The sequence below is a fragment of the Gadus macrocephalus genome, chromosome 3 (assembly GCF_031168955.1).
Source record: "Gadus macrocephalus chromosome 3, ASM3116895v1".
NCBI classification, from domain to species: Eukaryota; Metazoa; Chordata; class Actinopteri; order Gadiformes; family Gadidae; genus Gadus; species Gadus macrocephalus.
Window position 1 is genome coordinate 23,493,501 of NC_082384.1, and position 12,519 is coordinate 23,506,019.

The 12,519-nt window shown below is 48.2% G+C and overlaps 1 protein-coding gene across 1 annotated transcript; it reads left to right on the forward strand.

Annotated features, from left to right (window-relative positions):
• The first annotated feature begins 617 nt into the window (after positions 1-617).
• On the forward strand, positions 618-7,163 carry LOC132454646 (endonuclease V-like). Its single transcript, XM_060048148.1, has 5 exons — positions 618-772; positions 1,750-1,921; positions 4,154-4,288; positions 5,936-5,975; positions 6,227-7,163. The coding sequence occupies exons 1-5, from the start codon at positions 729-731 to the stop codon at positions 6,412-6,414; spliced, it is 579 nt and encodes a 192-aa protein (XP_059904131.1). The 5' UTR covers positions 618-728; the 3' UTR covers positions 6,415-7,163.
• Positions 7,164-12,519: the final 5,356 nt, after the last annotated feature.

Below are 12,519 nucleotides of genomic sequence, written 5' to 3' on the forward strand. Positions count from 1 at the left end.
ACTTTACCATAATCTGTTCTCATCATACTCAAAGCTATACATCACGTTTAGAGTTTCTATATCGTGGTCGACCGGTTTCTATTCCAGTCAATGCTAGAATGGCCCGATCAGCCCATTTATAGCTCTGCCTTCTATTGCAGCCGGGTATTATGTGTATCAATAGGCACAGCCTTAATGGTGGAATATGTTGAATCTAACGTATGTGGGATAAGAGTGTATGCTAACACCTCACTATATAGAACTGATAGCAGTTTGCTTACTAATGCTATCAGTTCTATGTAGATCTTGTTAACACTTATGCAACTCAAAATTCAAAATCCCTGATTTAAACGTGTAATCTGGAATTTAGATGGAAGATTAAATCACTTCAATACTATAGACTAGAATAACTATGAGGCTCCAGAGATCCACATGTTTGTCACTATGGCTGCTGTCACATCAGTGGGCCTAGCTGTTGCACGTAGAACATCTTGTTCCAGAGAAACATCCTTCCTACAGCACAACATAAGGAGGAACGGACCGTGCTCTGCCGCAGGTATGAACACTGTTGAGCGGTGTAGTTTGAGAGACGTCCGCTAGATGGCGCCCGTAACCCGCCAAACACGCGTTGGAAACGTGAAACTCCGCCCTCATTCACACGTAATCAAAATCAAATAAACACGGAAGCCAACCTTCGACCACCTGGCATGTTGATGTTAAATGTTTGCCTGGGTTTTTAAACATCATAAATGTCAGTAGTTTGTGATGACGAGGTGGTCAAGCGGTGGGAAAGGTCAGAACACCATTCAATGTTATTAGATATTGTAAAGTCATACTAATCACGGGTCGCTCTGCAGTCTGCAGCCGACCATATACATGCGAGGCTTGTACCTGTCAGAAGCGAGCGATGACAGCCTTTATTAAAGGGAGTGATTCTTCTCTAATGTTTGTGAGATTGTCTGAGTCGCATACTTTAACCAGTAATAAAAGGCAAAGAAACGGAGCAACACTTTAATGATTTAGCTCAGTTCACGACATAATTGTAATTGCCTTCATATAAATGGGCAATGATTACAGATTAAAGCAATAGTATTAAAGAAAGCAGCCCCATAAAACACTCGTGGATCGTATTCTCTGTTGCTTTCTCTTGTCGCTTTCCCAGACCGTTATTTGTTAGTGAGTTATGTGATTATGTGAGTTGGCCAGAGATAGTTGCACGTATTTCTATTTTCTATTATGTTTTTCTATTTCTCAGAAAAAGTATACAATATGCAAAATGCATCCATTTACACACACAGACGTACTGTGTAGGCCTATTAAATCCTTCTCAGCATGCATACAAAGTAAACTCATCCCACAGTCAAACAGAAATCTTTTTTTAACAGGTGGTTTTAGTGGATGCACTTTTGTAGTGGAAGTTATTGACCACAAAACGTCCTAATTCGTTATCCATTACTGCGGGGGGATTACTTGGTGGCCCTCAGGGGCCTGGGGCACCCAGAACTACCCCCAGGCCTGGGTGTAGGGTCTTACAATGAAGATGTGTAAATTATTTTCCGACATTTTGCCGTTGTCGAATTGTCTTGGGCCTACGACGATCGGGGGTCCTATCATGAGCCAGTATTTAAAAATAAATAATAACATTCACTGCAGCTCATGATAGGCCCCTGATCGCCGTAGGCCCCGGGGCTCCAGCCCAGGTACGCCCGTGCGTTAAGGCGGCCCTTGCCTACACCCACCTGAGCTGTGCCTGTGTGTGGGTGGGAGCAGGGAGCAGGCCAGCCTGAGGCAGCGGGTGGTGGAGGAGGACACCGAGGCGTGGCAGCGATGCCCCCGCTTCTCCACCCTGGAGCGGGTGGGCGGAGTCGACCTGTCCTTCATCAAGGGGGACGAGGTCAACGCCTGCGCCCAGCTGGTGGTTCTCAGCTACCCCGACCTGGAGGTGAGTGCTGATTGGCTGAGGCCGTGCTCGCAGTTATATAACGCTTTTCTAACCAGTGGCCACTCAAAGTGCTTTACAATATTGCCTAACATCCACCCATTCATGCGTACATTCGCACACCGATGGCGGGGTCAACAATGCGAGGCGACAGCCAGCTCGTTGGGAGCAGTTAGGGTGAGCTGTCTTAGTCTGGGAGACAGCTCGACGGTCAGCTAGGAGGAGCTCGGGGATCGAACTAGCAACCTTCGGGTTACCAGCCAACCGGCTCTAGTTCCTTAGCCACATGCCGCCGCCCGATACAATTATGGTCACTCCTCAACAGGAGGGCTTTATCCGGTCAGTCAACCGATACCGTGGTCTAACTGCTATTCAGGCGGAACTGACAAAAATGGGCACACTTTCTGAATAATGTAATTATTGTAAGTCGCTTTGGATAAAGCATCTGCTTGAATGCCCTCAATGTAAATTAGATGCCGCCATGGTTTTTGAGCGTGCGTACTGTAAACAATTAAAAAAGGAGCACGAAAGCCAAGTCATTTGTAAGGTGCAGCCTCTGCCCTATCATGTTTCATTAGGGCTTGGGTTTCGTCCAAGCAGTGTTGATATTTTCTCATTTAATTTCAGCACTGACCTTTCGTTCCTACCCTTCCCTTCTCACACTTTTACCTTGATATCGTATGCCAGCGCATGGACGTACCAAACTTAATGTGATTTCACAAATTTGTAATTTGTCAGATAATCAAACCAATTTCATGGCACTAAACCAGGCCAGTAATGACATTCGAGGAAGGATCTTTCTATAGGAGCAAGTTCACAGGTTCCTTTTCCAATCCATCCAATCATGGCCGTCTCAACCTGCCTGTAACTCTCATACTGCCAGTGTGCTGCGGCAGGGACAATCTGACTGAATATCTTACTAAAATAAGGACGATGTTTTCAAAAATAATAAGAAAAATATAACCCCTGGTGATATTATTCACTTTGATGGTATTGATGTGGTTATGATAGTGATGTGGTTAACTCTGATGGTCATGATATACCTTTGACGTAGTGTGATTAATTGTGATAGTAACGATGTTGTTCACTGTGACGGACCGTAGTGACATGGTTAACAGTGATGAGGTATCTGTGTTATGTGAAATGATGTGGTGGTAGTGATGTGGTCAACTGTGTTGTAGTAGTGATGTGATCATCTCTGATGGTTGTGATGGTAGTGACGGGGTTGTGATGGGGTAGTGACGGGGTAGTGACGGGGTTGTGACGGTAGTGACGGGGTTGTGACGGTAGTGACGGGGTTGTGATGGTAGTGACGGGGTTGTGACGGTAGTGACGGGGTAGTGCCGTGGTTGTGACGGGGTAGTGACGGGGTTGTGACGGTAGTGACGGGGTTGTGACGGTAGTGCCGTGGTTGTGACGGTAGTGCCGTGGTTGTGACGGGGTTGTGACGGTAGTGACGGGGTTGTGACGGTAGTGACGGGGTTATGATGGTAGTGACGGGGTTGTGACGGGGTAGTGACGGTAGTGGCGTGGTTGTGACGGTAGTGGCGTGGTTGTGACGGTAGTGACGGGGTAGTGACGGGGTTGTGACGGTAGTGACGGAGTTGTGACGGTAGTGACGGGGTTGTGACGGTAGTGGCGTGGTTGTGACGGTAGTGGCGGGGTTGTGACGGTAGTGACGGGGTAGTGACGGAGTTGTGACGGTAGTGACCGGGTAGTGACGGGGTTGTGACGGTAGTGGCGTGGTTGTGACGGGGTTGTGATGGGGTTGTGACGGTAGTGACGGGGTTGTGGCGGGGTTGTGACGGTAGTGACGGGGTTATGACGGTAGTGACGGGGTTGTGACGGTAGTGACGGGGTTGTGACGGTAGTGGCGGGGTTGTGACGGTAGTGACGGGGTTGTGACGGTAGTGACGGGGTTGTGACGGTAGTGACGGGGTTGTGACGGTAGTGACGGGGTTGTGACGGTAGTGGCGGGGTTGTGACGGTAGTGACGGGGTTGTGACGGTAGTGGCGTGGTTGTGACGGTAGTGACGGGGTTGTGACGGTAGTGATGGGGTTGTGACGGTAGTGGCGTGGTTGTGACGGTAGTGGCGAGGTTGTGACGGTAGTGACGGGGTTGTGACGGTAGTGACGGGGTAGTGACGGGGTAGTGGCGGGGTTGTGACGGTAGTGACGGGGTTGTGACGGTAGTGACCGGGTTACCTGTGGTGATGAGACCGTGCTGCCCGCCAGGTGCTCTACGAGGACAGTCAGATGGTGAGGCTGACCGCCCCCTACGTGGCGGGCTTCCTGGCCTTCCGCGAGACGCCCTTCCTGCTGGAGGCGCTGCGACGCCTGGAGAGGAACCGGCCCCAGCTGCTGCCTCAGGTCAGGGCTCGGCTGCAGACACACACACATGGAAACACACGCATGCTGATACACACGTGTTCAAACACACACACATGCATGCAAATGCACACGCGCATGCAAATACACACCCCTGCAAATACGCACGCATGCAAATACACACGTGTTCAAACACACACACACATGCAAATAAACAATCATGCGACTCACTCACTCCCCACACTTGCACTCACTCACTCACTCACTCACTCACTCACTCACTCACTCACTCACTCACTCACTCACTCACTCACACTCACACTCACACTCACACACTCACTAATTCATCTGCACACACTCACTCCCCAGCACACTCTCACTCTGCCCGCACTCACTCACTCACTCACACACACACACACTCACTCACTCACTACCACATGAACATTCACCCACACCCACATATGTACGTAGATCACACAGTATGAATCTCCTGTATCTGCATGATAGGTTGACGCTGGGCAAGAAATCCTTCCCTTTGTGTTAGTTCAGTGGAGCATGAGGAGAATAACATGTCACGTGTGTCCTTGCAAACTCCTCAAACTTTGTTCACTCGAGTCTCACTCATAAGAAAACCTCTTTGTAGGTGACAGCGTGTATAGTTGTGTGAGACATGACTCAGGTCTGCGTATAGCTGCCTCCTCACTGTGTGTGTGTGTGTGTGTGTGTGTGTGTGTGTGTGTGTGTGTGTGTGTGTGTGTGTGTGTGTGTGTGTGTGTGTGTGTGTGTGTGTGTGTGTGTGTGTGTGTGTCAGGTTTGATCTCCCACACATCTACACACATTACTGGCCACACACGCACACACACACACACCTTCAAACTGCTGTCCTTTTATAGTCAACATTCACACATGCATGCATGCACTCACTCACTCATTCTTACACCAATTGGTCGGCTTAGCTCAGGAGGTAGAGCAGTTGTCTTGTAACCGAAAGGCTGCTAGTTCGCTAGAGTGTCGAGGTGTCCCTGAGCGAGACGCTTAACCCTAACTGCTCCTGACGAGCTGGCTGTCGCCTTGCATGGTTGACTCTGCCGTCGGTGTGTCAATGTGTGTATTAACCGATGTAAGTCGCTTTGGATAAAAGCGTCTGCTACTAAAGGCCCTAATTGTAATTATAAGACAGACACTCACTCTACATACTACATACAGCATACTACCATCACTACGTGGTACACACACACATTCACACACACACACACACACACACACACACACACACACACACACACACACACACACACACACACACACACACACACACACACACACACACACACACACACACACACACACACACACACACACACACACACACACACGCACGCACGCCTACTCACTCAACACACGCCTGCACACTACCACCTGGGTGCTGCGCTAACGAGCAGCTTCTGCAGAGACCAGAGGTTCACTGGACACATGAGGACACACGGCTCCTCCATCACCTCCATCACCCCTTAGTGCTACAAACCGCCGGGCGGAGGTGGGGGAGACCCGCCTTAATGCCACGATGAGGTGCCCGCTATTAACACCGGCAATGGGGGTTGCTTTGTTTGTCATCGCCCGAGTGCACGCACACGCACACACCTGTTGTTGAGACGGAGCCGTTTGTAAGTTCTTTGTGCGTTTGTTCAGGTCGTCCTGGTGGACGGGAACGGCCTCTTCCACTACAGAGGCAAGTCCGGCAGCGTGGTGAAACGCACTCGCATTAACACACTCTGTCCGCACACGCACACGCACACACACATACATATACATACACACTCGGTGCACGCACACATGCAATCAATCACACTCAATCCCTTATTTAATTGAGCTGGGTCACATATATTACATATAACCTGCTTACTGTACAGATCGAGTAAGTGTGAGTGTTGTATCACTACGTTTTTAAATTTGGTTCAAAAAGCGGTTGCTCATTTGCAGAGTTTGGCCTGGCCTGCCACCTTGGGGTGCTGTCTGGGATTCCCTCTGTGGGCGTGGCCAAGAACCTGCTGCAGGTGCAGGGCGTGACCAAGAGCGAAGAGCACCAATCACAGGTGAGAGCGTCACCCTTCAGCATGCCCCACGCCTTCTTACTACTGGTGGAGACAGAACGTGTCAATCCTCACTAATAGATCCAATTATATGTTAAGAAAACCTTTCTAACTAATTGAAACCTTAAACTATTAATTATTTCCTACTGGAATTGACCTGATCCCTGGCTATTTTGTAAGATGAATAACCAGTGCCGTTATTATCATGGATAACATTTCATCAGCTCTTTCCCATGCCAAGATTAAACTAGACTGTGTTTTTAGACATAGTTTTCTTTTTGTAGATGGGGTGACCTTTATGAGTGCTGCTTCAATGGATGAACAATGAGAAAGTTTAAGTGTGGGTGTGTGTGTGCGCGTTTGCGTGTGCGTGTGTGGTTCATCTGACATTAGTTTCAAGCCAACAGGCTCAGTGTGACTGCTTGCATACTGATCAAGCTACAACAAGTTCCTATTAGTCCATGAATACCGATGGGGGAGTCTGCCGGGCTCTGTGACCTGTGTTGGGAAGGGGAACCAAAGCACTTTAATGTTTGTGCTGTCCCAGTTCTGTCCAGACTGTCTAGCTTTAACAACAGAGGTGGTGACCTAAAGGAAACCCCAGCCCTCCCTCTGCTGCTGAGAGATGTGATGGAGTCCATCTTACTTCCAGGCCCTGTTCTTATTTCAATTTATTGGATGTTTCCTTAAAAATAATACTGGTCTGTGTATATACTATGTGGTACTAACCAAACCCAACACTGCCTTCTGCACATGGCCCTAATACACCTTTGTGTTATTCAAGGTCTTAGTTTGTCTACACGGACACAAAAATGATTGGTCATCAATGAAAACCTTCAAAGTTATTATAGTTTCTGCTTTTATTAGTGACAACTGTGTAGTTATAAGTTGAACTGTTATGTTAATATTGGTTAAACATAACATTATTCCCCTCATGGTTTTCTAACACTGAGTTCCATCGACTCAATCATACAAAGCTTTGTTTGCGGTTCGCCTTTACCCAAGCTGCTTTCAACTTTGACCCCTCATGCTTCACGTAAGTGGTGATGCAATGTCTGGTTGTCGTGGAGAAAGCCGGGGGCTGACGGGGGTCATGGCTCGTCACGTTGTTCACAAGGGTTTGTTGGGAATGTTTCTTCCTTTATTGTCGCCGCGTTCTGAGAATTATTAATGAATAAGATAAGGACGCCCGGGACGCTCAAGCCGAGCCGTAGGCCCCGTGGAACAAGGTCCGCGCTTCACGTCAGCGAAACGGCTGCTACACTTGGTACTGGGCTCCTCCAGACGAGGCCGCCGCGTGGTTGGGTTTGAAGTCTGGTTTATTGTAAAGGTTTGCAGACAATGATGCATGTCCTGGGGCTCCCTGTTGCCATGCAGGATATCTCCTTTAGTGTGTGTTAGTGATCGACCGATATATCGGCATATAAAGAAATTAAGATTTATTTATATGTGATTTTTCCGGCATGATTTACAGACAGTTCAATAAATGTTAATTTTGTTCAATTGAGACATTGTAACATTTGTTATCATCATGGTGTCATTTTTATGATCTAAATTGAGGGAGGCTTAGCCTGGAAATCCCGACCAAAATCTATCTCGCGAGAACTCTACTATTTCGGCTCAAGAAAATCGGTATCGGCGGATCGGCTAAGGCCGATGAAAACAAATCGGTATCGGTATCGGCCCTAAAAAAATCCATATCGGTCGATCCCTAGTGTGTGTGTCTGTGTGGTGATGGATGGTTCAACCTGTTGCACATTGACTGCTCAATGTTGATTGCTCAATGAGCAACAGGGCTGCAGCCTCACCGAGCTGCCCAATCAGTCTGGGCCTTTCTCAAGCTACGTTTTTTTTCCGTATTTTTGTCCTTGTTTCCTAGAAACGTCACCTCTTGCGGAGCGAGTAATATCCCAATGCACAAGTTTGCATTTCGCCCGATTAAAAATCAACACTTTCTTCATGTTAAATAATATTGGCAATTTTATGGGAATTGATGGCAAAATCGAAGATGTGCGTCAATGTTTTCGGGGAGTCAGGCAGCTCCATCAGTGACTGCTGGTCAAGCTAGCCAGCCGGCCAGTGGCGCTCACAGACCCCCCCCCCCCCCCCGTACCCCTCAGACCACTGCAGCTTACGGGGCAGGCGCTGGGGGAGACGCGGGCCATCAACTGTACAAAATATTTCATAAAATAAACAACCGACGCAGCATGAAAAGGGACTGTCGTTATGTTTTATTATGAACAGACATTACGTTTTTAGTGTACAGTGGAGGAGTAATCAGCGCAGCTTAAATATTTGATGAGAAAGCTTGCTTTCTATTTTGGAGGACTGCAGGCGGCCTCTGTTTTGTGCGCAATATACCAGCAAGAACTCATCGACTCAAACCGTCACACAGCGTTCTACGGGCTCGTGACCACGCAAGTACATGCTCCCAAGTACGACGAGCAAGAACGTTCTACCCAAGAGCACAAATTGGTTCTCCCCAAGAACACAAGTCGGTTCCCCCCAAGAACACAAGTCGGTTCTCCCCAAGAACACAAGTCTGTTCTCCCTAGAACACAAGTCTGTTCTCCTCTAGAACAAAAGTCTGTTCTCCTCTAGAACACAAGTCTGTTCTCTAGAACACAAGTCTGTTCTCTTCTAGAACACAAGTCTGTTCCCCCTAGAACACAAGTCTGTTCTCCTCTAGAACACAAGTCTGTTCTCCCCAAGAACAAAAGTCTGTTCTCCTCTAAAACAGAAGTATGTTCTCCTCTAGAACCCAAGTCTGTTCTCCTCTATAACACAAGTCTGTTCTCCTCTAGAACACAAGTCTGTTCCCCCTAGAACACAAGTCTGTTCTCCTCTAGAACACAAGTCTGTTCTCCTCTAAAACAGAAGTCTGTTCTCTTCTAGAACACAAGTCTGTTCTCCTCTAGAACACAAGTCTGTTCTCCCCAAGAACAAAAGTCTGTTCTCCTCTAGAACACAAGTCTGTTCTCCCCAAGAACACAAGTCCGTTCTTTCATTCTTGGTTTTGAGAAGGGCCCCGTGACTCAGGTTTTGGGGATAATCCTCCAGACTTCGTTTCCTGTGTTCTAGTGAATGTTTAAGGGTGTTAATCACAAAATAAGAAGATGACCGGAAATCGGTTCGATTTCCTTTTTATAATAATTCTACAAATTATATTTGCAGAAATAGATTTGCTTGAACTCAATTCTCTTCTGAAGTGTGGAGCTGACCCTAGCAGCATTCACAGCTGACACAGCCCTGCTTGACGGACGGCCAATCACAACATGCTGGCGTCTCACCGCGTTGCGTTATGATTGGATTAGTAAACTCTTCGACTTATCAGAAGATGACCTGCGACGCCGAGCCCTATACTGTAAATCAGTAAGCTGATGTAAACCTTTGCAATTTCTTTATTGATTGCAAATCATACACCAGCTCGTGCAGCCTCCATCTTGAGATCCTTCTGGGCTCCATCTTCCAAGCAGTCTCCAACACGTACCTGTGTGTTTTAACACGGGCTCTAGTCATGGGAGTTATTTCACCAGAGGACGAAGCTTCTGAGTTCACTACAGTCAGTGGATGCCATGTGGTTGATTGCCTCCAGGGTTGCAGCATGCTGGGTTTGTCTGCCAATCTGTTTCATATCTGGCAACCCGGGGTACTCGGAGAATAGGGAATCTAACCCACAGGGCAAAAAAAAAAAAAATAATGAAAATTTCAAAGGAAAAAGTACTGGCTGTAGCATTGTTGTCGGAATAGACAGTCTTTCGACATGGCATGTTTCCTTAATATCTGATGACAGATCACGGCCAATTTATGAGTTAGTTCACTGCATTTATTACGTATAGCTCCTGCCTGTGACCCCCCCACTCTTGTTTGTTTCCTCGTCTTCGTGTGTGATTTTGGATTAGTTACTTTGTTTTCTATGTTCCTGCCCACTTTGTAAAGGGTCCTTGAGTTTGAAAGGCGCTATATAAATCACATTTATTATTATTATTATTATTATTATTAAACACAACAACAAATGGACAGATTTTTCTTATTCAACCGGTGCTGAAGTGCATGTTGCGTGCATTGGGGAGAGGTCACCCCCCACTGTCCTTACGCTGCCCCCCAGAGTGCAGTAGCTAGAACAGGGTGTGAGCAGGGTGAGACAGGTCTGCTATGGGTTGGATCGCCCAGTTGGTTGTGCGTTCGATTTAAAGCGCTTCGGTGGATGGGAGGGTGGTGTCAATGATTTTGTGTGATTTATCTCCAGTTTCCTCTTGTTTTTCTGTCGCCGGTGTGACTGTTACGGATGAGTTGAGGTGATGATGATGGATGTGAAGAACTTAAGGAGCATATGTTGTTTTGACTCTACGTTCCTTGCGCTGTCTGAGGAAGAATAGTGTTTGCTCGGCTTTGTTGGCGATGCGTTCTCCGTTGCTTGTCCACCGAGGGTACGAAGGAACCTGAACCGCTCTACGGCGGTGAGGTGTCCTCCTGGGATGTGTACGGGCTGCGTTTCAGAACGATGACGTGTTCTTGTGTCGTGGAAGTGTCCACCTTTGCACTGGTTCTCTGTACCGCGTACGGAAACCGGAACCCGGCTGTTTATTCGCACCGGTTTGTTTCTGATGAGTCCAAAGATAGTGGTGTCATCGTCGTCATGGTGACCAACCTGTGATGGTATGAGCGGTGATCTGTGAAGAGGAAGGAAGTACAGAGTCTAGGCGAGGGCGCAGGTGCTGAGAGTTTATTGCTGTGGCTCTTTGTAGATTCAAAATGTACAGATACATTTAGCAGACGCGCTAATCCGAAGCTTACACACATTCACACCCCCCCCACGGTGTAATGAACCATGCAGGACGACAGCCAGCTCGACGGGAGCAATTAGGGTGAGGTGTCTTGCTCAGGGACAATGAGCCGGTAATCGAACTAGCAACCTTCCGGCTACAATTCAAACCCTACCTCCTGATCTACCGCTGCCCCCTAAATGTTATCTAATCAGCCCCTCCCTATCCGTCCTTACTGTGTCCGTGTATGAGGGCAGGATATGGAATCTGTTTTAAATATCCAATAGCTTCGGCATCACGGTCACACACCGCCGTGCGTTCAGTATTCCCCGCCGCTATTTCCACTGGAAACTTTAGAAGTAGTTCGATGTGTTAGCTTCCTGAGAGATTCCTCCATCCAATCAGTCCGCACGCGTGACCCTCACCGCTAACGTCACGGCTAGCCGGGGCCAGCGGGGAAATCAGCCCGGATTTAATCACATGTACAACCAACCGAACACTTTCTCCTCCCAAAATAGGAAAATGGAAAAATGAGATCAGTGCTAATAACTGGAACGCAGGGGCTCGTAAACAACCTAATACACACACGCACGCGCGCACACACAAGTCGCACCCCTCCCCTCACACACATCGCACCCCTTCCACACACAAACACATACATTGCATCACAAACACACACATACATCGCACCACACACACACACGCACATCGCACCTCTTCAACACACACACACTTACACACATCGCATCACAAACACACACATACATTGCACCCCCCCACACACACACACACACACACACACACGTCGCACCTCTTTCACACACACACACACACACACATCGCACGTCTTACACACACACACACACACACACACACACATACACACACACACACACACACACACACACACACACACACACACACACACACACACACACATCGCACGTCTTACACACACACACACACACACACACACACACACACACACACACACACACACACACACACATCTCTGATGCGCCCACACACACAAAACACAAACACGCAGGTATGTGAGGTGCTCACTGTGATGCCCAGACGCGTTGGCTGAACTGGCGGAGCTCGGAGCTCGGGAGTCGACGGGGAGAAGAAGTTTGCGGCCGCGGTCTAGCGAAGGTGTCTGGGAAAGGTGTTGCCATGGTAACGCTGAGAACACCGAGCCGAGTTTTGAACAAATGCCAGGAGGACACCTCTACGACCTCTGCGAATGTTTCTCCTCCTCCATCACAGAGAGAGAGAGAGAGAGAGAAGAGAGAGAGAGAGAGAGAGGAGAGAGAGAGAGAGAGAGAGAGAGAGAGAGAGAGAGAGAGAGAGAGAGAGAGAGAGAGAGAGGAGAGAGAGAGAGAGAGAGAGAGAGAGAGAGACTCACTCCCCTCCC